The 23,164-nt window shown below is 43.9% G+C and overlaps 2 protein-coding genes across 5 annotated transcripts in view; one reads left to right on the forward strand and one right to left on the reverse strand.

Moving 5' to 3' along the window:
- On the reverse strand, nucleotides 1-7,658 carry RNF25 (ring finger protein 25). Its single transcript, XM_012740258.3, has 10 exons — nucleotides 7,573-7,658; nucleotides 5,153-5,227; nucleotides 4,794-4,896; nucleotides 4,634-4,701; nucleotides 4,466-4,535; nucleotides 2,577-2,648; nucleotides 2,334-2,477; nucleotides 1,330-1,422; nucleotides 899-1,033; nucleotides 1-698 (listed from the first exon to the last, which is right to left on the reverse strand). The coding sequence occupies exons 1-10, from the start codon at nucleotides 7,611-7,613 to the stop codon at nucleotides 123-125; spliced, it is 1,377 nt and encodes a 458-aa protein (XP_012595712.2). The 5' UTR covers nucleotides 7,614-7,658; the 3' UTR covers nucleotides 1-122.
- STK36 (serine/threonine kinase 36) overlaps nucleotides 7,631-23,164 on the forward strand; it is a 27,107-nt gene continuing 11,573 nt past the window's right edge. For 2 of the 4 annotated variants that reach the window (XM_012740253.3, XM_076005949.1), the window contains exons 1-13: nucleotides 7,632-7,856; nucleotides 8,328-8,502; nucleotides 10,572-10,712; nucleotides 10,826-10,903; nucleotides 12,001-12,131; nucleotides 12,370-12,619; nucleotides 14,217-14,310; nucleotides 14,511-14,680; nucleotides 14,838-15,025; nucleotides 15,529-15,628; nucleotides 18,294-18,437; nucleotides 21,454-21,633; nucleotides 22,610-22,707. In XM_012740253.3, the coding sequence (XP_012595707.1) occupies nucleotides 8,419-8,502; nucleotides 10,572-10,712; nucleotides 10,826-10,903; nucleotides 12,001-12,131; nucleotides 12,370-12,619; nucleotides 14,217-14,310; nucleotides 14,511-14,680; nucleotides 14,838-15,025; nucleotides 15,529-15,628; nucleotides 18,294-18,437; nucleotides 21,454-21,633; nucleotides 22,610-22,707 (1,658 nt within the window). In that variant the 5' untranslated portion in view covers nucleotides 7,632-7,856; nucleotides 8,328-8,418. Of the gene's footprint in view, nucleotides 7,857-8,327; nucleotides 8,503-10,571; nucleotides 10,713-10,825; nucleotides 10,904-12,000; nucleotides 12,132-12,369; nucleotides 12,620-13,483; nucleotides 13,629-14,216; nucleotides 14,311-14,510; nucleotides 14,681-14,837; nucleotides 15,026-15,528; nucleotides 15,629-18,293; nucleotides 18,438-21,453; nucleotides 21,634-22,609; nucleotides 22,708-23,164 lie in introns of those variants that run through there. The other 2 variants (XM_012740251.3, XM_012740254.3) reach the window with 2 other exon arrangements.

A 23,164-nucleotide genomic window follows, 5' to 3' on the forward strand; every position in this document is an offset into this window, starting at 1 on the left:
TAAGAATTTAGAGAAAGAGCCATATCTCAGGCTTGGCACTGCTGAATGAAGAAAGCCAAACAAGGCCAAATATCTTTATTGCCCCCCTCCCATCCCCAACTCCCTGTCCCCCCACAGTACTGCTAGGAACCATCCTCAGATTCCAGGCCCAGGGGCTCCCTCCGAGTACCAGGCCGGTATGCTCCCTGGCCCCGAGGAAGGCGGGGGTAGGAAGAACCTGGTGTCCGGCCTTTGGAGCGCTCCCAGCGAGCACAGTCCCGAGTCCTGCGGGGTGGGGGACCCTGCCAGCTGCTGGGCCCCTTCTCTTGGGGAGGACCTTCAACCCCTTGGTTATGGGGTCCTAGCTTTAGGTCCATGGACTCTTTGAGGGGCCTCTCAGGAGGTGGCAGTTCCTGGGTGTTACTGGTACCTTTGGGGGCACAGCATTGCCCTCCCTTCAGGTGCCTCCGTTCGGGCTGTCGCCAGGGGCCTCGAGTGGGCTGGGGGGTATCTAGCATAGCTTTCTGGGTCTCGCCCAACCTCTGAGGTGGCCCAGCCCCTTGAGTCTTCTCACACATGTACTGAGTGGCCACAGGCAGAGGAGTTGGCAGGGTAGACTGGGCAGTTGTTGAGGTGGACAGTTCTGCAGCAAGGGCACTGGGTGGGTGGGATCCTGTGGAGACATCTATAGCTGACTCAGGTTCCAAAGGGGCAGGAGGCTAGAAAGAAGTGAAGAGATGCGGTGAGGGAAATGTTCCTCAAAGCAGGGAACTATAGGCCCCTCTCCTACTATCTGACTTGACCACCATCAACCTATAACCTCCCTGGTTAGAACAAAGCTGATCCTACAGCCATGCCATAGTGGGGTTTGTAGGAAGGTTGGTGGCACTGTGGGACAAGTGGGAAACCCTTCCCTCACCTGCTGAAGGCTGATGAAGTACCGGTTTCGCTCAGCCTCAAGGTCAATGATGCCTCCCCGCTCCTGTTGCCTCTGGTAGAGCCGCTTGCGCTCTTCTTGCTGGCGCAAGCTCTCTGCATTGGGCTGGTATAGCTCCTGCAGGGAAGGAAAAAGAACCCGCAGGGAAGAAAGAATAAACAGGAGAAATAGGCAGACTTGAACCCCTACTCTTCCAGGTCTGCCTCAGGAGATCTGTACAAGTTCTTGATTTTGTTCCTCAGATTTGGGCTCCTGAAGCCTTTGGCTCCCAGTGGGGGCTGTGGCTTTGCAAAGAGGTTCTAGGCAGGTCAAGCCCAATTCCAGAGATTCTATTAGACACAGACAAGATGCTATTCTCCCTTCTTAGAGAACGCCCAGTATTCCTAGCTCAAATTAGAAGGGAATCCCCTTACCATGGGCTGTTGGGGTTCAGGGGCTGCTTTCAGTGAGGCAAGGTCGTACACGAGGGGCTCTCTGCACACTGGACACTGCACACCGACTGCCTTCTAAAAATAGAGGATTATCAGTAGTGTGACTATAGTTTACAATAATCTATCATATAATGCACAATAGCTAGAAGAAAAGAATTGGAATGGTTCTAGCATAAAGAAAAGACAAATATTTAAGGTGATGGATATTCCAAGTACACTGATTCGATCTTTACAAATTACATACCCTGAAACTATATGTATCTGTTATGCATCAGTAAAAAAATAAAAATAGGGCTGGCTGGGGTGGCTTACATCTGTAATCTCAGCACTTCAGGAGGCCAAGGTGGGAGGATGCCTGAAGCCAGGAGTTCAAGTCCAGCCTAGCCAACATAGCAAGCTCCCATCTCTACAAAAAAACTTAAAAATTAGCTAAGCATGGTGGTGCACACCTGTACTTGGGCAGCTGAGATGAGAGGATCGCTTGAACCCAGGAGATCAAGGTTACAGTGAGCTATGATCATGCCACTGTCCAGCCTGAGCAACAGAGTAACACCTTATCTCTAAAAATAAATAAATATTTATAAATAAATAAAATTTTTAAATTTTGGAAATCAAAAAAATAAAAATAAAATTTTAAAAAGAAAAAAATCATACCCGTTTCACAGCCCAGGGTGTCCCCCAGGTGCTGACCCATCAGCTAGCTTTATCCACAGGAGTCTGGGACTGACGGGCACAGGCATACCTGTTTATCAGTGAGGTGGGAATGAGCAAGGGTTGCCTAAGTACAGGTCTAGGAATTCCCTGGAACTGGATGCAATATGTAAGTAGATACAAGGATGCCTTTTTTTTGGAGATTAATTTCATTAACCTCAAAGGTATCTATGACCCTAAAATGGTTAAGAGCCACTGGAGTGGAGGGATGGAAAAAGTTGTGAAGTCAGTGCCTGAGGGTGTCAGGTGAGAGAGCAAGGGCTGGTGAGGTGTACCTGTTTGGTTGCAGCATGTTGCCGTTCCTGTTCTTGTTCCTGTCCTTGTGCCTTCAGCTCTTGCTCCATGTGCTGGATGTACCGAGCAAGGCAATGGCAATGGAAGTAGTGGTAACAGGGCGTTTTAGTAAAGGCCTCCTTCTCCTAGAGGAAGGACAGATGTAGGGCACTAAGTCAGAGCTGTCTCATGAGCCCTCATGTGCCTGTCCCAAGCAGATCCCAGGTCCCAAGAAAAAAACTTACCTGGAAACCATAGAGGCAGATGACACACTGTCCGTGGGGGATGTTGTTATCTGTGAGAATTTCCTTCCCTTTCTGAGAGGAGAGAAGACAGTGCTCAAACAGGGCGGCAGGGGCAAGTACTGTGAGCAAAGCCTATCTACTACTCCCAAGAGTAACTGGCTGGGCCGGTGCGGTGGCTCACGCCTGTAATCCTAGCACTCTGGGAGGCCGAGGTGGGCTGATTGCTCAAGGTCAGGAGTTCGAAACCAGCCTGAGCAAGAACAAGACCCCCTCTCTACTAAAAATAGAAAGAAATTAATTGGACAACTAATATATATAGAAAAAATTAGCCGGGCATGGTGGCGCATGCCAGGAGGCTGAGGCAGCAGGATTGCTTGAGCCCAGGAATTTGAGGTTGCTGTGAGCTGGGCTGATGCCATGGCACTCACTCTAGCCTGGGCAACAAAGCGAGACTCTGTCTCAAAAAAAAAAAAAAGAGTAACTGGCTGGACTCGACTCTCACCAAGCCAGTTTGTTACCTTGTGTTTATGCATTTGTCTTGGTGATACTCCCTCTGCTTGTAATCAGTTCTTCTCCACCTCCCTGCCTCTCCCCTCACATTTGATCCTCCTAGCTTCAAAATCTAAATTAATAATTTTTCCTCTCATTAAGTCACTTTTAATATATCTTGGAGATTAAAATATACCTTGGAGAGAAAAAAAAGTTCAATTGATACTCATGTTCTGGGAGGCACTTTTTGATTAAGCTATCTTGTGTATCACTCCCCAATGAGTTTGTTCTGGAGTTGGCTTTCAGAAAGAAAGCCAAGACATGAACAACCCAAATGGACAGAGAACTCAAAAGCCATGAAGTTGGGCTGTGAAATATGCCTTTGCATTGATATTTACTGTACTCTGGAATTCCACAAAGTTCAAGGCTGCATTGTGGAGGCCTGATCTAGGAGTGCTATCGTGGTCTATTATGCCCACTCTCTTTGACTCTAGGCCACCCACCTTCATTCTATTCTGAACATTTTTCTTAAAATTTTAAAGTAAAGGCTGGGCATGGTAACTCACGCCTGTACTCCTAGCACTCTGGGAGGCTGAGGCGAGAGGATTGCTTGAGCTCAGGAGTTCGAGACCAGCCTGAGCAAGAGCGAGACCCTGTCTCTACTAAAAATAGAAAGAAATTAATTGGACAACTAATATATATATAGAAAAAATTAGCCGGGCATGGTGGCGCATGCCTGTAGTCCCAGCTACCCAGGACGCTGAGGCAGGAAGATCGCTTGAGCCCAGGAGTTTGAGTACAGCACTCTAGCCCAGGCAAGAGAGTAAGACTTTGTTTAAAAAAAAAAAAAAAAAAAAAAATTAAAGGAAAATAAGACTGTACTTAATTGTATGTTTTAAATCTCAGACAAGTTATCTATGTATATTTACTTGTAGCTGTAGGGGTTGCTTCATGTGGCTTATTTCCTTACCAGGGTATAAAGTCTTTGAATAAAGGAACCATGACTTTTTCTAGTCTGCTCCAGTGGCAGGCTAGCCTTCAAATGTTCACGTATGGCTAAGACCTCCCCAACCCCACCCCAGAAAAGATTTGTATCTTTCACAACATTTAGTTGTCAGTGCCAAGAGAATAATAAGAAATGCACTGAAAATGAATCAAGAAATATGCAAGTTGAAGAGGAAAAGTAATTTTCTGTCAGGATGCCGGAACAGGCAATTTGGGGAAACCATAGTAGTGTCTTTTGGGAAATTTTTTAAATAAAAGATTCTCATCTTTCTGGACTAATTTAGGCCTCACATAATGACTCTATATGCATTTAAGATTTTAGGCCCATGGTTTCCTTTGAGCGAAACTGCTCTAGCTTGAAAGAAAGGACATTTTTCCAGGCTAGCACCTCTTACCTCAATGAGTTCATAGAGCATGGCAGTGCCCAACCCAGCCTTGGCCACGTGGCCCAGCGCCTGTGAGATCCTGGAGGAAGAAGGCAAACCAAGTATTAGGCCTGCCCCCTTCCCTCACCAGGCAGAGGTATATCCTGAGTTTCCCCTGCTCTGACCAGCCCAACTTACGTGTGGATCTGTTCATCTGAGAGTCCTCGGGGATTACGGATAGAGATTTGTGGCACCTCATGGGGATACTAATGGGGGGAAATAATAAGTTACTGCTAAAGCAATCCACCCCTGGGACTCTCCCCTTCCTCCCTTTGCTGCCACAGAGTAGGGGCCTCACCTCTGCTGGGACCTGAAGCACCAGAGTAAAGCAGACATACTGTGAATCCTGGTCCTCTGCAGTGGCAGGGTGCAAAGTTATGTAGATCTCCCATGGTGAAGACCTGCAAGTGGATAAAGTGGAGACCCAGGATGTGACTGGGCAGGGGCTTGAGGGCTGGGGAGAATGGGGGTGAGACAGTAAAGTGGGCAGAGGAAGTGAGCATTGGGCTCTTTCTTTTGGAAAGATTAAAGGAATAGCCTTTGTCTACATAAGAAAAACCTCTCAGTCAAGGCTCACGAAGTCTTAAGACCAGACTCCACATAGAACCCTCTCCTCATTACTAGGGGGCTCCTGCCCTCCCCTAGTTGAATACATACCTGCCATTTCCTTTAATCACCTGTAGTTCATCCAGATAGATAGACTCTAATACTTCGACTTCAGAGGGGAGGACCCTAGAGAGACAGGGATAGACAGACTCACTTGTTACAGCTTTCCCAGCTGAAGCCTGCTAAGGTTGATAAAGGGTGGCTTTTTAGAAAAGTGGCAATCTGCCTGAATGTATTTATTAAACTCCTTAACAATGAGGGAAATATTTCCTTAGGTTGTCAAGTGGTCAGGTAGGAAGCATAGAAATCAGAATTTTAGTGATCATTTCTGCAAATAAAGAAGTGGATTCTCAGAGAGGCGAAATGACTAGCCAAGGCTATGTAACATAGACAGAACTGGGACCAGAGCCAGGTTTCCTGACTCCTTAAGTTTCATTCCACTATTGTTTATTCCTTAGTGGCCATCTCTGATCCAGAAATACAGAATCCATTCATTAGCATCACGGTTACCAATATTACTCCTGCCTTTCCCTACATCAGTGTTCAGTGTGAATCCACATGCCCTGGCTACTGTCTAGCACCAGTCACCCCAAGCCTTCTCAAAGGAAGTATCAACCTCAACACAACAGGTCTTGATGGTATAAAGGCTGTGCTGTAATAGAAGAGCCATCAGCCTTGGGGTATCAAGGTACCAATCACTTACCAGGTATGTGATCTGGGTAGTTATATCTGTAAGCCTGAGTTACCCTGTCTACCACATATAGTTAATACCACCTCCTCTCTAGGATTAATGTGAAGATTAAAGGTCATTAGTTTGTATAAAGTACTTAATAGTATCTGGACCATAATAGTTAGTGTATGTCCTCTTTTTTTCCTATTGTGTATATCACCTTCTCCCATAAAAGAAAAAAGGGAAAGAGATAGTAGAGTACTCTGGATGTATTTATGACTTTGGCCATCTAGTTGAGCTAGATCAGCCAGTCCACATTAGGATTCATGGTCCTATTGTAAATCAGAGGACACACATGTTTAAGCATAGAAATAGCAGGTGGGATGACACTGAAAACGAGTCACTAGTTGAGTTCACAGCTCTACCTAGGTGATACATAGAAAAACGCATGCTTTGCTTTCTTATAGTTACATTATTCCTTCTTCACCAAGAGCAGGGCTGACCCAGCATGACCTTTATCAGTGTTTTTTTTTTTACTTTTATTTTTTTAAGTCTTAGGCAGAAACCTCAAAATATAAAAAAATACAGCTTTACACCTCACAGATAACACTGGAAAAATTCTGGTTGATATAGGAGTGGAAGTCTCAGAGCACCACAGGCTAGTTCCTACACTCATTGCTGCCCTCTCCATGGCTCAAAGTGTCTCCTCTGAATCTTAAAAGTTCACCTGAACAGTTTGAAAACTACTAGTCTAGATGGTCTTAATAAAAGCCAGCACTAACTGGGCTCTCTGAAACAACGTAACACTGAGGTGCAGTCTCAGTCAATGGCCTTTCAATACTTCATTCACCCTAGCTGTGTGGGTCCTGGATGTGAGGTACAAGATGGGATGGTGGTAAGGTAGTGACAAAAGGGGGGGGCATTGTGGAATGTCCTAGTACTAAGAATATAAGATTTGGGGTTACACAGACCTGGATTCCTAGTCGTAACTTTGTTCCTTTTGGCAAATCATTTTACTTCTTTGTGATCATCTAGTCTCCTCAGGTGCCCATACCTCAGTTATTAATAAAAAAGAGGCTTATGTTTGTTACAATCTATTCTGATCCTTTCAACTATTCTATGAGGTATACGCCACACCCACTTCTCTACAGCTGAGGACACTGACAGAAGCTAGGTGGCCTAATCAGCATCACACAGCCAATAAAATGGGGAGTGCACCCACATTTATGCTACTTCCAAACCCCAGAGTCCTTCCAGGTTCTGGTATCTTGTTAAGGATGCTTGAAAGAAGGACTAGGAGGGCTTTTTGTGAGGTGTAAGGCTTATCAGACAATAATCCTCATTAGTGCTGCCGGGAGAGAGAAGGTTGAGGAAAGCGTAAGCAGAAAAAGGCTGATCCAAGGGGAAGGGGAAGGGGACACAGGAGCTGGAGGACATCGGTTCTGGGAGGTGAAAGGGAGGTGAGGAAGTCTCATGAGTAGGCATCCTCCTAGCCCCTGAGAAAATTCACTTCAGGAGAGAATGGGATGGTGTGGGGCTGGAGGAGAGGAAACCGAACCGGGTTAAGGCGCGCGGCCCGAACTGGCCTGGCCCGCGCAGACTGGGTCTTCTCTCACTCAGATCCGTGCCCCTCCGCCCTCCCGTTTCCCAATCCAGAAGCTCTCCTAGGGATGTCAGCATCTCTGCCATCCCTCACCCCTCGCTCCACCCCATACGTCCGCCGGAAGGATTGTTTGTGGCCGCCGCTAGGCTCCCGGACCAGATCCAGGCGGTCAGCCAAAGCCCATATCCCCAAAGTTACCAGTCCTCCTCCCCTGCTGCTGCCGACGCAGACGCCGCCATATCTTCTCCGGCCCGCAGCCGGAACCGGAAATGCCCTTGGGGAAGTCGGAGGCGGAAAACTGAGTGAAGGCGGCTTGCGCCGTTTCTAGGCAACCGCAGACTCCAGTCCTTTAGTGGGGCCTGATGGTCAACAGACAGTTCGTAAGTGCCCCAGGAAGTGCCCATGGGCTGTCCACCGTCCCTTTCACATCTCTGAGCTCCTTTGTCCTCTGGACTTCTGACCAGTTCTAACGAGTAAAATTGGTAAGAATGGGAGCCTAAAGAGACCAGCAGTGGGGGCTGGAGAAAAAGTATAAGTCAGGCAAAGTACGCAGGCAGCCAGAAGGGATGGGGCCCTGAAGGCCAGGGCCGGCGTCCCTCTGCCCGGAGGAGCTTGGAACTTCTAGGCTGGGGGTGAGAGGGGGCCCTGGCTAGCAAAGCACAGGACAGGGTTCCGGGAGTAGGTGCTGAGGGGGTTGGGAGTGGCAGGAACTTGGGGGAGGCTGAGTGGAGTGGGAAGGGGAACTTCGTGTCAGGTCGGCTGGGGCTGGATTGGGGGACAGGAGGGGACTGAAGAACGGGGAGAAACCCCAAGGAGGTGCTATGTTTGTTCAAGATCTCATCGTATTTCCATCCATTCCACCCTACCGTGTTTCTGGGGCCTGGTTTCATGATTGTTGTGGAAAAGGAAAAGGCAAGACCGCTAATGTTTACTGTCTCCTGTACCCAAATCAGGCCTCCCAGATGTGTGGAACTGTCCCTAGATCTATAGCTCTTCACTACCATCTCTACCTTCTTCCGTCTGGGAGATCCTGAAACCTCTGAAATGGAAAAGTACCACGTGTTGGAGATGATTGGAGAAGGCTCTTTTGGGAGGGTGTACAAGGGTCGAAGAAAATACAGTGCTCAGGTGGGATATCTTTTGGGTAAGATCTGGTACGCCCTACTCCAGTGGAAAATGGGCCTAAAAGGGATGTGTTTATACCAACTTGTATTACTAAGGCACTGACTTTTTCATACTTCTTATGGAGTATGAGTTCTGAAGTTGGATTACTCAGGTCCAAATTCCAGCTCCACCACTTTTGAGCCTTAGAATTATGGACAAGTTGGCTAGGTGTGGTGCCTGTAATCTCAGCACTTTGGGAGGCCAAGGTGGGAGGATCACTTGAGGCCAGGAGTTCAAGGCCAGCCTGGCCAATATAGCAAGACCCTATCCCTAAAAAAAGTTTTTTTAATTAGCCAGGTGTGGTAGAACACACCTGTAGTGCCAGCTGCTCAGGAGGCTGAAGCATGAGTATCACTTGAGTCCAGGAGTTCAAGGCTGTAGTTGTTAACCAACCCAAAAGGGGGATTCACTGTTGCTCACCGCGAAGAAAGCCAATTACTGAGACAATGAGGATTGTCAAAGAAGAAAGGATTTATTGTTGGAAACATGTTAAGTGGGAGGTGGGAAGTATAGACTGCCTTAAATCCATCTCTACCACTAACAGGGCCAGGGTTTTTTCTGGAGGTGAAATGAATAATGTATGAGGGGAGTAACATCATTACATGTTTGGGGCGGAGTGCAGGGCACACAAGTGCAGTGAAAAATCATGCTATTACATACATCCCATGATCAAAAATGGTGGATAGGTCCCCCTCCCAGGGTGGGGATTTTAGTAGTATAATGAGCTAGAGTTTAATATTGGTCATTCTTTCAGCCTCGTATACAGGCAGGATGTGGGGAGTAGGTTGCTCAGCAGGTCCTTAGGCACAATCTGTTATAGGATGTCACTTATGTTGTCTTCTCCAGTCAGACAGGTGGTATAAGGCTTTGTAGTTATTTTGTGGTGGAGGCCCAAGGAGGCCCTGCTGTTTCTGGGAAAGAAACTCAGAAGAGAATGCATTAGTGCAACAGAAAGTTACAGATTTTTGGTCAGCAAATCTTACTGATCTGGGAACTTGAAGCGTAAGAGAACTATAACAACAACAACAAAAAACCCTATTAAAAATGTTTTCTTGCTTATGGAGCCATTACATAGTGAGCTATGATCATGCAACTGCACTCCAGCCTGGGTGACAGAGTGAAACCCTCTCTCTAAAAAAATAAATAACATTAACAATTAAAAAAAAAAAAGAATTACGGAGGCTGGACACGGTGGCTCACGCCTGTAATCCCAGCATTCTGGGAGGCTGAGGCAGGCGTATTGTTCAAGGTCAGGAGTTCGAGACCAGCCTGAGCAAGAGCAAGACCCCCATCTCTACTAAAAATAGAAATGAATTGACCAACTAAAAATATGTAAAAAAAATTAGCCAGGCATGGTGGCGCGTGCCTGTAGTCCCAGCTATTCCGGAGGCTGAGGCAGAAGGATCACTTGAGCCCAGGAGTTTGAGGTTGCTGTGAGCTAGGCTGACACCAAGGCACTCTAGTGCAGACAACAGAGTGAGACTCTGTCTCAAAAAAAAAAAAAAAAAAAAAAAAGGAATTATGGAAAAGTTACTTAACCTCCCTGTGTCTCAAATTCCTTGTCTAAAGAATGGGGACAAAAACAGTATGTGATTGATGGGGTTTGAGGATTAAATATGATGACACACTAAATCACTTAGTACAGTGCCTGGCACCTAATGAATAACATAAATATATTAGTCTCTAGCATACCATGCAGGAAGAGGTAAACCACCTGAAATTATTCTTCCCTCTTCATTTTTTTCTTCCTTCCCTTCCTTTAAATCTTATCTTGGCCAGATGAGAGTACCTCTCCTAGATTCCACCAAAGAGATCTGTTTGGCAGAGGCTGTTTCCTCTTGGGGTGAGGGGTGGAGGAAGCCTTGTTAAGGGCAGGGTATCATAGGGAAAGTGGAGGTGGAAGACTAACAGAAATGATAAAAGTTACTCAAACAGTCTAAAATCTTAGTTCTGGAGCTCTGAGGTTAAAGTTGAAATTATATCTCTTTTTAATAGTGTAGTTAGGCACTAAGTCTTCTCCTCATCACTGACAGGTCGTGGCCCTGAAGTTCATCCCAAAATTGGGGCGCTCAGAGAAGGAACTGAAGAATCTGCAACGAGAGATTGAAATCATGCGGGGTCTGCGGCATCCCAACATTGTGCATATGCTTGACAGCTTTGAGACTGACAAAGAGGTATGCTTTGATGGTCTTGGGTCACCTCTCCCTGAGCAGAAGGGTCCGAGGAACTTCCCAATCTCAGAAGGCATGAATCTGAAGCCATTGGTGCCACTTCCTTCTCCCTGCAGGTGGTGGTGGTGACAGACTATGCTGAGGGAGAGCTCTTCCAGATCCTGGAAGATGACGGAAAACTTCCCGAAGACCAGGTATGCTTCCTGCCTTAAACTTCTCCCCATCCCTTACCTCTCTCCGGTTTAAGGACTGGTAGGGCAAGCTGAGGGCACTGAAAGTCTACATTTTAAAGATTCCTGAGAAGAATATAAGAATCTAAGTATGTACAGAGACAGTGTGGTGAGAGTAAAGTATGTGAACACTGGAGCCAAAATATCTGAGTAGGAAGTTTGTCTCTGCTCCTTACTACCTGGGTCCCCTTAGACAAGTTACTTTAATCTCTTTGCACTTGGTTTCCTCGTTTGTAAAATGGAATTGATAAAGTCTGCCTCATAAGGCTATTGTGTAGATTAATGAGTTAGTTCATGTACATTGTTTAAATAGTTAGCTATTATTAATGTTGTTGTTATTAGGTACCTTTAGGGAAGAAGGGCCAGTGTGGTACTACCATAAAGGCAGTAAGGATAAAGGTTGTGGTCAGGCAGAATTTGCCACCAGGACATAGTGATTAGCAGTGGGATTTGGTTGAACACATTCTCCACCCACATTTATTCTAGGGGTTTCTCTGTACCCTAGCAAGTAGGCCCCCTCAGAGTTCCTTATTACATCACTCCATTTCCTTCTGAGCACTCATCACTAGTTGTAAGTAATCATCTTATTCATTTTATCTGTCTTGTTTGACTACTCTTAAGGAAAGTGACTTTGTTTTATTTAATCAAGTAATTTAATTAAGTAATGTATATTGAATGTTTGCTAAGTGCCAGGCACCATTCTGAGCATCACTTTACATACTTAAACTCATGTAATCCTCATAATAATCCTACAAGACAGGTGGTATCATTAAATATGTTGTCACCTCATAGATGAATTTGAAAAGCACAAAATAGATTGCTCGTGGTCATGCAGCTAGTAAGTGAGATTCAACAAATTTTCCTTGAATGAATGATTGAATGAACAAATAAAAGAATGAATTAAGGTGAGCAAGAACTAAGGAAGTTGTAGTGTGAAGCTCTGGAAGAAAGGGAAGGAAGAAAAGATCACACAGCAATGATATTAAGAGAAATATTTGGGCTTGTCAGCCAGCTCCTTTTTTGGACCTTTTCTTTGTTTCTCCTGCTTGTTTGACTCTTAGGTTCAGGCCATTGCTGCCCAGTTGGTATCAGCCCTGTACTATCTGCATTCCCACCGCATCCTGCACCGAGACATGAAGCCCCAGAACATTCTCCTTGCCAAGGGTGGTGGCATCAAGCTCTGTGACTTTGGGTAAGGATTCTGAGCTTCCATCTGTGCTTCCAGTTTTGCAGAGTCTTAGACCATATGTTTGGCCTACTTGGATCTCATTTTAAAACCTGAGATGGAGACTGGGTCTCCTGCTGAGTCTTTTGGAACTTAATTAAAGGTGCTCACTCTGTTCCAGTTTGGGATATCTCATACTGTGATAGGTAGTAGTGACCAGATGTAGAATATCTTTTCCCTTTCCATTTCCCATCATCTTCTGCAGATTTGCCCGGGCTATGAGCACCAACACGATGGTGCTGACATCTATCAAAGGCACACCACTCTATATGTCTCCAGAGCTGGTGGAGGAGCGGCCATACGACCACACAGCAGACCTCTGGTCTGTGGGCTGCATACTGTATGAGCTGGCTGTAGGCACCCCTCCCTTCTATACCACGAGCATCTTTCAGCTGGTTAGCCTTATTCTCAAAGACCCTGTGCGCTGGCCTTCTACCATCAGTCCCTGCTTTAAGGTAATGAATACTGAAAAGGAGATTACTTTACATTGGAAACCTATCTCCCGCTACCTCTGTTCCCTTTCCCAAAATCCTTTTCCAGAGCTGGACAGGACTTTGCAGTTACTGAATAAATGCAGGAGCTGGGCCAAGCAGTCTTGTTTTTCTACTGCAGTGGCTTATTCTGGGAAGGTGTTCTGGGGTCTGCCAAATTTGGGAATGGTAGCCTTTGTAGCCAGGCTATGCTTTATCACAAGGTAAATTCAAGACATTGGAGGCAGATCTGGTGCCTTGCTAAGTGCTAAGTGCCAGGTCCTTTTACATACCCTCTATTCTCTTTATTTCCTATCAGATGCAATGTCCACACAGATATTGCCCACACAGCTTTCAGTCCTTTTCAGCCATCAGCATGGCCAGAGCTGGTGGGACTGACTCGGTGATTAGGGGAAGATGGTAGAGGTGGTGGTTGCTCACTATAGCTAAGTCTCAGCAGGCTTAAGGAGGGAATACAGGACAGAGAGGAGTAGGACCCTTTTTATTTCTTATCTAGGTCAAGATTATGGGCTGTCAATGGAATTCAAATGTCATCCTCTCCCAGAATAAAGTCTCATTACAACTTTCCTTTGCTTTATCTAAGATGAAAAGGGACAAGTTTCTACCCAACCTAGTTAGTTGGGGAGGCCCAAATAATCATCAAAAAGAATCTAACAAAGGAAACTCAATTGGGGGAGGTGTCTGTAGGATATTCATTTTCCCTTAGGACAGATATGCAGGTATCTTCAGCAAGAGCCATAGTTATACAGATCCCCTTGTATAAGTGGTGGTCTGTTTAACTGTAGAACAGTGGTCATAATCAATTAGTACCTTCTATTATTGTTTCAGGCCCAATTGAGGATTTTCCAAGGACACCTGATAATAGATGTACCCTTTTCAGAAAAAGTCTCCCTACCCCTCCACCTCTGAAGATTTGCCGAAAGATTTGTTTTTGACTGCTCCCAAACACATCTTTACACAGTTAATTATACGTGTGAGTGTGTTTTTAACCATAAATGCATCTGTTCCTACACAGCCACAAATAAACCATAATCAAAAGGAGGGCAGGCTGGACATGGTAGTGTGCACCTGTAGTCCCAGCTACCTGGGAGGCTGAAATGGGAGGATCACTTGAGCCCAGGAGTTCGAGACCAGTCTGAGCAATGATGTAGCAAGATCCCATCTAAAATTTTTAAAAAGGAAGGGAAGGCAAAGTGAGCAGTTTGGAACTCTTTTGAATGTTTGCTTTCTGAAGATGATTGTGAAGGTGACATCCCCTTTTTCTCCCAGTTTTTTCTCCTTCACAAAGTTGGTGACATTGAGATCTCTGTTTTTATTTCTGGGGATACAGAATGTCCATCAACAGGGATTGGGACTCCCTACGAGGTGAGGCAGTGGTCTGTCCATGATTTCACCCAGGAAAATGGGGCCTAAGGCAAGGGTTATAGAGGGAGTGATCAAGAGCAGCTAGTCTGCTGTGAGAATGGATGTGGGAGTCTTATTTTGCCAGTTCTGCTGATAAGGTAGAGAGCCTCAAAGGAAGTGAAAGAAGGGCTGATGGTGCATTTTTTTCTCTCCACAGAACTTCCTGCAGGGACTGCTCACCAAAGACCCCCGGCAGCGTCTGTCCTGGCCAGACCTCTTACATCACCCCTTTATTGCTGGTCGTGTCACCAGTGAGTCATCAGGGTTCCTAGGGCTCTTTCACTTCCCAGTACTTTCCTCAGTCTACCCCCCTTTGCTATTTTCCTAGCAACCCCATTCTCTCTTTGTCATTTTGTCAAAAGGATCTTTTTCCACAGAAGCCTGGAGACATTGAAGTTGTCCCTTGCCAAGTGGACATGGTGGCTATGTCTTCTCCCTTCCTTCCCTACAGTAATAACTGAGCCAGCAGGCCCAGATTTGGGCACCCCATTCACCAGTCGCCTACCCCCAGAACTTCAGGTCTTAAAGGAGGAACAGGCTCATCGACTGGCCCCCAAGGGCAATCAGTCTTGCATCTTGCGCCGGGCCTGTAAACGCATGGCTGAGGAGGCCAAGCAGAAGGTGTGTGGAGCAGAGGAAGATATGTAACATGACCAGACTAGTGACTGGGGGAGTTGGAGAAGGAGAGTGACTTCCTAGGGTTGGGAAGGGGCCATGAATAGGCTGCCCAATGGCAACCAAATATTTCTGATCAGTGTCTCCTACCCATACCCCACAGAAACACCAGAACACAGGATCTGCCCTTGAGCAAGAGGATGGGACCAGCAAGGTAGCTCCTGGAATAGGCCCTCTACCCAGACTAAGAGCCACTCCTCAGGAATCAAGCCTCCTGGCTGGGATCTTGGCCTCAGAAATGAAGAGCAGCTGGGCTGAGTGGGGGACTGGAGAGGCCCCCCCTGCACCTTGGTGAGGACAGTATCACTAGAGATTTGTAGGGCAAATCTTTGACTCTACTCAAACCAAATATGAAATGATTCCTGTCACTAGCCACTGCCTAAATATGGCCCGAGGAGTCTGAGTCCTGCATTCTTGGATTCTAATTACAGATACTTTCTCAATTCATCAGGAAACCTGGGGACTTTATCATCTTTATGCCTCAGTTGTACATAGACTGAAAGGGAAAGGATTGTTTCTATCCAAAAGGGAAGATTGTTTGAGTTGAGAGCCAGAGGTGAAAACTGCAAAGTAGGCTTGACTATGAGACCTAAAGTGGAAGGACAAAGATACTTGTGTAGTGGTCAACATATCCTGTACTGGTCATATTCCATATCCCAGAAAGAAGTCTCCTCTATCTAATCCTATATGGTTTATTTCTCATTCTTATCCCAGTCCTACAGGGAGGGTCAAGTTAATGAACCCTAAGACTTACAGGTGTGGAACTCATCCTACTCCCTGGCTTCCTCTGGCAGGGAAAACCGGATCACTTCAGATTGTGAACAAGCATTCCCAGAGCTGAGGCCAGAGATGGTGAGCCAGCGAAACATTGACACAGTGGACCTAGAACACGAGGTGAGCCCTAGGGGCTCTTCTTGGCCTTGTCCCTGCCATGGGTTGTCGGGTCTAGGTAGATATTTTTGTAGAACAATGATTCCTAACCCTCTAGGTATGAGCTCCCTTTATGTTAAAAATTGCTGCATTGTTAATTTATAGATTTTAATTGCACAGTATCTGAACATGTCATTTTAAAAAAATGGGTCTGGGCACGGTGGCTCATGCTTATAATCCTAGCACTTTGGGAGGCTGAGGCAGGAGGATTGCTTGAGGCCAGGAGTTTGAGACCAGCCTGAGAAGGGTGAGAGGCTGTCTCTACAAAAAATAGAAAAATTAGCCCAGTGTGGTTGTGTGTGCCTGTAATCCCAGCTACTTGGAAGGCTGAGGCAGAAAGAAGCCCAAGTGACAGAGCAAGACCTATCTCAAAAAAAAATAAAAAATAAAAAATTGGAATACATAGTTAAAAATGAAAGTCCTTCTTGAGCCTGACCTTAGTCCCAGAGGTGACCAGTCATTAACTTATTCTGTTCCCTTCCAGACTTTCTGTATTTTCACATACATGTATATGCACACAGAGCAATATATATAGTTTAGCTGTTTTCTACATTACTGAGTTCATACTATCTGTATTAATTTGCATCATACCTCTTTTACCATATAATCTGTTTTAGGGATCTTTCTACACTAGAGAATAAGAGCATATAGTTCTACCTCAATTTTTGGTGGTTTTTTCTAGGGATTTAACTTTTCATTTTAAAATAAATTCAAACTTAAAGAATAATTGTGAGAATACCATAAAGAATTCCTGTATACCCTTGCCTTAGTCTGTTTTGTGCTGTTATAACAGAATACCTGAGACGGCGTAATTTATAAAAAACAGAAATTTATTTCTTACAGTTCTGGAGACTGGGAAGTCCAAGATCAATGTGCCCACAGGTTAGAGCCTTGTCTTCAAGATGGCACCTTGAGTGCTGAGTCCTTCAGAAGGAAGGAATGCTATGTCCTCACATTGCAGAGGAAGAGTGAGCCCACTCCCACAAGCCCTTTTTATAACATCAGTCCACTGATGAGGGCAGAGCCCTGATGACCTAACCACCTCCCAGTAGGCCTCACCTCCCAGCTGTTGCATAGGGAATTAAGTTTCTAACACACAAGTTTTGGAGAGGACGAAAGCATTGAAACCATAGCAATCCTTTTACCCAGATTGACTAGTTGTTAAAGTTTTGTCACATTTTCTTTATGATTCTCTCTCTATGTGGACATATTTTCTTTCTGAATCATTTTAGGGTAAGTTGCAAACATGCCTCTTTACCCTTAAATACGTTAGTGCATTGTTCACTTACACTACCACAGTACAATTGTAATAGTCATAAATTTAACATTGATATAATACCGTTATAGTAAATAGATTAATAACCTTTAGCCCATATTAAAATTTTGCCAATTGCTGCAGTAATGTCCTTTATAAATAATTTTTTTCTTTCCTGGTCCACAGTCCAATCAAGTATCACACATTGCATTTTGTTGTTATGCCTCATTAGTCTCCTTTGATCTGGAACAGTTCCTAGTCTTTTTTTGTCTTTTGTGACTGACAGTTTGGAGGTACATAGTTATTTTGTAGGATGTTCTACAAATTGATATATTCTCATGATTAGATTCGGGTTATACATTTTTGGTAGGGATACTACATAAATGATAATTCTCAGCACCACAATCTTTTTGATAACCTTGTAGTGTTTTTTAATATGGATGTATTCATGTTTTTTATTTCCCTAGTGACTGACTTTATGATGTTTCCTTTTAGACTTGTTATAAACCATGTTGCAATGGACATCTTTCTAGGTATCTCTTTATGCATACATACCAGAGACTTTCCAAGAGACTTTTCAAGACCCCTTTCATATACCTTTTTTTTTTGAGACAGAGTCTCACTTTGTTGCCCAGGCTAGAGTGAGTGTCATGGCGTCAGCCTAGCTCACAGCAACCTCAAACTTCTGGGCTCAAGCAATCCTACTGCGTTGGCCTTCCAAGTAGCTGGGACTACAGGCATGTGCCACCATGCCCGGTTAGTTTTTTTTCTATATATATTTTTAGCTGGCCAATAAATTTCTTTCTATTTATAGTAGAGACGGTGTCTCGCTCTTGCTCAGGCTGGTTTCGAACTCCTGACCTCGAGTAATCCACCCGCCTCAGCCTCCCAGAGTGCTAGGATTACAGACATGAACCACCTTGCCCGGCCTATACCTTTTTAACACATAGAATGCCACACTAGAAAAAAAATTTTTTCCACGGGTCCCTGGTGTTTTGTCAAAACAAAATGACCCTTTTTAATTTGTTATTTTTTATTGTTTCTGGTTTGTGAGTTATGCAACGCAATCCAGGTTTTTAGAATTAAATTGTCAATATTAATTGTAACAATAAGAACACCAACAAATTAAGATTTTCACGAACCAACTGCAGGGTTTTGCTTCACGAGGCCCCAGGCACAAAACTAGCCTGAGTTAAATACCACTGACATGGCAGTCAATGTGTTATACTGATGCCTGAGAAAATACATCTGTGCTAAATGATTCAATGGATTCTTGCGTTACTTCATGATTTCCCAGGGTTTGTAACCCCAGGGTGGGAGCTACTACCTTTAGATTTACAGGCTTCTGACCCTTCTCATCCCCCTCTGCCTCAGGAGCCAGACAGTGATGATGAGTGGCAACACCTGTTAGAGACCACCGAGCCTGTATCCATTCAACTGAAGGCCCCTCTCACCCTGCTGTGTAATCCTGACTTCTGCCAGCGCATCCAGAGTCAGCTGCATGAATCTGGAGGGCAGGTGACGGACAGGAGGACCCTGTGGAAGGGATTTGAGATTATTTACACAGACGAAGCATTAAAATACATTGACATAAGGAGAAAGGGAAAGTTTGTCCGTTTCTAATTCTTTCAGACTATCTGCTTAGTTTGAGGATGTTTGCTCACCTCCTTTAGTAACATAGGAAGAGCAGGCCTCAGGTTTCTCTTGCTGAAGGAAAAAATATCTATATAGAGCAGGAGTCAACAAACTTTTTCTGATGGTAAATATTTTGGGCCAAAGAGGCAAAAATGGAGGATATTATGTAAGTACTTATACAATGAGGGAAAACACATTTCCAAAAAAATTGTATTGATAAAATTAAAAATGTAAATGTAACAATTGAGTATACAATATTTTGTACTACAGGTGTAGTAGTAAGAAGAGTAAGATCCTATTTGGAGGGATAATATTTTGCTCAGTTAGCATTCAAAGTTAGTGTTTCCTCCTACAAAGCCTTTCTTTGCTTCTCTGAAACACAGTACCTTCTTCCTTCCTGGGAACTCAGCAAACTGTGTTGCTTGTGTCACTTTCCCTCTCTTTTCTTTAACTGTTTTTTAAACAACTTTATTGAGATATAGTTTATGTATCATAAAATGTATTCATTTTTGATGTACAATCAATTAATTTTAGTAAATTTGCCAAGTTGTGAAACTATCACCATAGTACAGTTTTAGAACATTTTCATCACACCAGTGAGATCCCTGATACCCATTTATAGTCAGTCATCATTCTCAGTCCTAGGTAACCACTAATATACTCTCTATTTCATAGATTTGCCTTTTCTGGACATTTCATATAATTGGAATTATATAATATATCATCATTTGTGACTGGCATCTTTCACTTAGCATGATGTCTTTGAGCTTTATTCATGATGTAACATGTATCAGTATTTCATTTCTTTTTATTGCTGATTAGTATTGCATTGTATGAATATATCACATTTTGGTTATCCACTCACCAGTTGGTGGACATTGGTTGTTTCCAGTTTTTGGCTTTTATGAATAATGCTGCTATGGCCATTCACAAGCAAGTCTATGTATAGACATACATTTTCATTTCCCTTGGGTAGATACCTAGGAATGGAATTTCTGGGTTAAATTTATATTTAACATTTTAAGAAACTACTGAACTATTTTCCAAAGTGGTGTACCATTTTACATTCCCACCAGCAACATGTGAGGGTCCCTGTTTCTCCACCTCCTTGTCAATATTTATTATTGTCTGGCTTTTTGTTGTAGCTATTCTAGTAAGCATGAAATAGTATCTCGTTTTAATTTGTATTTCACTAATATGCATGTGGAGCATCTTTTCATGTGCATATTAGCCATTTGTATATCTTCTTTGGTGAAATATCTATTCAAATCTTTTGCTCATTTTTTTTTTTTTTTTTTTTGAGACAGAGTCTCACTTTCTTGCCTAGGCTAGAGTGAGTGCTGTGGCGTCAGCCTAGCTCACAGCAACCTCAAACTCCTGGGCTCAAGCGATCCTCCTGCCTCAGCCTCCCGAGTAGCTGGGACTACAGGCACGAGCCACCATGCCCGGCTGATTTTTATATTATATATATTAGTTGGCCAATTAATTTCTTTCTATTTTTATGGTAGAGACGGGGTCTCGCTCAGGCTGGTTTTGATCTCCTGACCTTGAGCAATCCGCCCACCTCGGCCTCCCAGAGTGCTAGGATTACAGGCATGAGCCACCTCGCCTGGCCTCTTTTGCTCATTTTTTATTGAGTTTGTCTTATAGAGTTGTTGGAGCTCTTTATTCATCTCTATATTCATTCTCAATACAAGACCTTTATCATATAGATGATATACAAATATTTTCTGCCAGTCTATGGTTTGTCTTTTCATTCTTATTATATAAGAGTGTCTTTTGAAGCACAAAGATTTTAAATTTTGATGAAGTCCAGTAACCACTTTTTCCCTTTGTGTATTATGCTTTTGGTGTTATATATAAGAAATCTTTCCAAACCCGAGGTCTTAAGGATTATGTCTTATGTTTTTTTCTAAAATTATTTTTAGTTTTAGCTCTTACATTTAGGTCTCCGACCCATTTTGAGTTGAGTTTTTTAATATAATGTGAGAGAAGGGTCTAAGTTCATCTTTTTGCATGTGGATATACAGTTGTCCTAGTACCATGTGTTGAAAAAACTCATTCCCTCATTGAATCGCCTTGTTACCTTGCATTTGTCTTTTTGCACTAACACATCATCCTCCTAGTGTTGGATAACTTTTAATGTGGAAAAGCTCTGCCTTTAGAGATATGACTCCCAGAGTTGGAGTTCCAGCTGAACTACTCATTAGCTAGATCTTTGTCTAGCTAACCTAGACAAAGTAGATCTTTGTCTACTTAACCTCTCTAGACGCTTCAGTTTCCACATCTATAAATGAGTAATTGTGTTTACTTCACAATGTTATATTAAAGATTAAATGAACAAATAAATACCAAGATTTAGTATAGGTAAAGTGAGTGGCGTGCTGTAAAATATTTGATGTAAATATTATTCTATTTTTGAAGAAAAACCATTTAAAAACATAATACTGTCCTTAGTTTGCAGGCTATATGCAAATAAGCATTGGGCTGGATTTGGCTTGTGGGCCATAGTTTGTTAACCCCTTATATAGAGTTGAATAACATTGTTTTGTGTCCATTGTTTTTAATTTTTGGAAGCATGTGTGTACTTTTTTAAGGTGAAGGGCTGGAGAAGGGAGAGAGCAAATAGGAATGGCAATGGGTATGACAGACAGATCCTGGGGGGAGGTCCCCTGCATCTTGGTCACTGGTGTTCTGTATCGGGTGCCTTGAGTATCTATAATTCTCTCCCTTGGTATAGTTTCCCTGTTTCCCTGCTCTCCTTCTCTGGGTTTTAGACTCCCAAAGAAAGGAATGCAAACATTTGATCTGCTTTGCCAACTCTTACGTGTTATCTGTGGCTCTCCTTCTTTTACCTCCAATAATATCAATGGCTGCCTCTTTCTCTCCTGTCACCCAGATCCTGAAAGGCATCCTAGAGGGTGCTTCCCACATCCTCCCTGCTCTCCGGGTTCTGAGCAGTCTTCTGTGCAGCTGCAGTGACTCTGTCCCCTTGTATTCCTTCTGCCGGGAGGCAGGGCTGCCTGGGTTGCTGCTCAGTCTACTCAGGCACAGTCAGGAGAGCAACAGTATCCAGCAGGTAAGCACCATGCCAGGGGCCTCTGAAGACTGATAGAAGGTTCTTTTCCTTGTATTTCTCTCCTTCAGACTGCCATCTCTATTTGGCCCGACTTTTACTTTCTTTCCTCCTCTTTCTAATTAGTAGACCTCATCAATTGCAAACTAGTGTCTTCTGGGCCAGGCAGATAATCTCAGTCAATGAAGCAGGCTATGTGTGTGACCATACGAGTAGTGGGGAATATGATAAACTGGAGATCACATGCCCCCTCTAAATGAGGCATCCTCTCCTCAGCTCTAGCCCACTGTTGCCATGTGGAAATATGGACCCAGTATTGCCAGATCTTCCAGTTTTCTGAGAGAAGGTAGAAATTCAGATTTTTCTGCATAAATTCCCAATATTTAGAATATTATGCTTTAAATTTATTTGATCGTAGGCTTTATTGACCTGATCTTATAGAGCAGGGTATTGATGTACAGAGATTAACTAACTCATACACAGTCACTAACTTTTAAATAGTTGCAGAGATAATAAGTAGAAGAGCTAGAATTGAGACTCGGTGTGTTTGGGACCAGACCTCTACTTCTCCATGCTGTGTCCTGCTACAGTTGGGAGGAGAGGATGGAGAACCCTTCCAGGGTCAGAATAAATGTTTAACAGGGCCTAGGCTGAGGCAGTTGGAAAGCTAATGAGTATTAATCTTGGGTGATTTTAAGAAATTTATTTAAAAAATTCTATGTTTTTATAAAATAGAATCTCCTGTACTCCAAAATACTTTTCAGGCTAAATAAGACAGATATTTCCAGGCTGTTTGCAGCCCATTGGCTGACACTTTGTTACCTCTAGATCTTCTTTCTCTGCCTATATTTCTCTTTCCCCTGTTCCTTTCTGATTAGTCTACTTGACTGGATCTCTGTGCATCTTTTTTCCTGCTTTTTCTATTCTTCGTCTCCATCCTCCACATTGCCCTTTTTATTTCTCTCCACTTCCTTGATAGCAATCTTGGTATGGAACCTTCTTACGGGACCTGATGGCTGTGATTCAGGCCTACTTTGCCTGCACCTTCAATCTGGAGAGGAGCCAGACAGGTGACAGGTGGGATAAAAGGCACTTTTGTACCATTAAGCCAGTTTAGCTTCAGTTTCTACCCCATTAATTCCCCTCCTTACTAGAAAGAGGCCAAGTGAGAAGCTATGATTTGTCATGGGTTTAGGGATTAGCTGAGTGACCCCTCAGAACCCAGCTGGTCTTCTTAAGGACCCTAAGATACCTCTAACTTTGCGCTAAGACTTTCAGATTCCAAGAGTCAGCAGTCACCATGATCCTAAATGGAAGGGTCAAGATGTGAATAACCTAGAGAAAATGTCAAAGAAGGGTCTTGAAGGATGTAAATGTTGAGACTGTGTATGTGTGTGTGGTATGTGTGGTGTGCACATGCTTAGCAGGGCAGAAGGGAGGAGCATTCTGATGCATCCCTTTTCAGAGGTTCTGCTACCTATGTTACCCAGAACTAACCCATTCACTGTATCTGGGCTTTTAGTAGAGAGATGAA

The sequence above is a fragment of the Microcebus murinus genome, chromosome 8 (assembly GCF_040939455.1).
Source record: "Microcebus murinus isolate Inina chromosome 8, M.murinus_Inina_mat1.0, whole genome shotgun sequence".
Taxonomy (NCBI): domain Eukaryota; kingdom Metazoa; phylum Chordata; class Mammalia; order Primates; family Cheirogaleidae; genus Microcebus; species Microcebus murinus.

What these genes read in the sequence shown, in the direction of transcription:
- RNF25 (XM_012740258.3), bottom strand. Translation starts at nt 7,613, where the DNA reads ATGGCGGCGTCTGCGTCGGCAGCAGCAGGGGAGGAGGACTG. An exon ending in TCTGCCTCTATGGTTTCCAG is followed by an intron (nt 2,478 to 2,576) that starts GTAAGTTTTTTT and finishes TCCTTCCTCTAG; the next exon opens with GAGAAGGAGGCCTTTACTAA. An exon ending in CTGAACCCCAACAGCCCATG is followed by an intron (nt 1,034 to 1,329) that starts GTAAGGGGATTC and finishes CCTTCCCTGCAG; the next exon opens with GAGCTATACCAGCCCAATGC.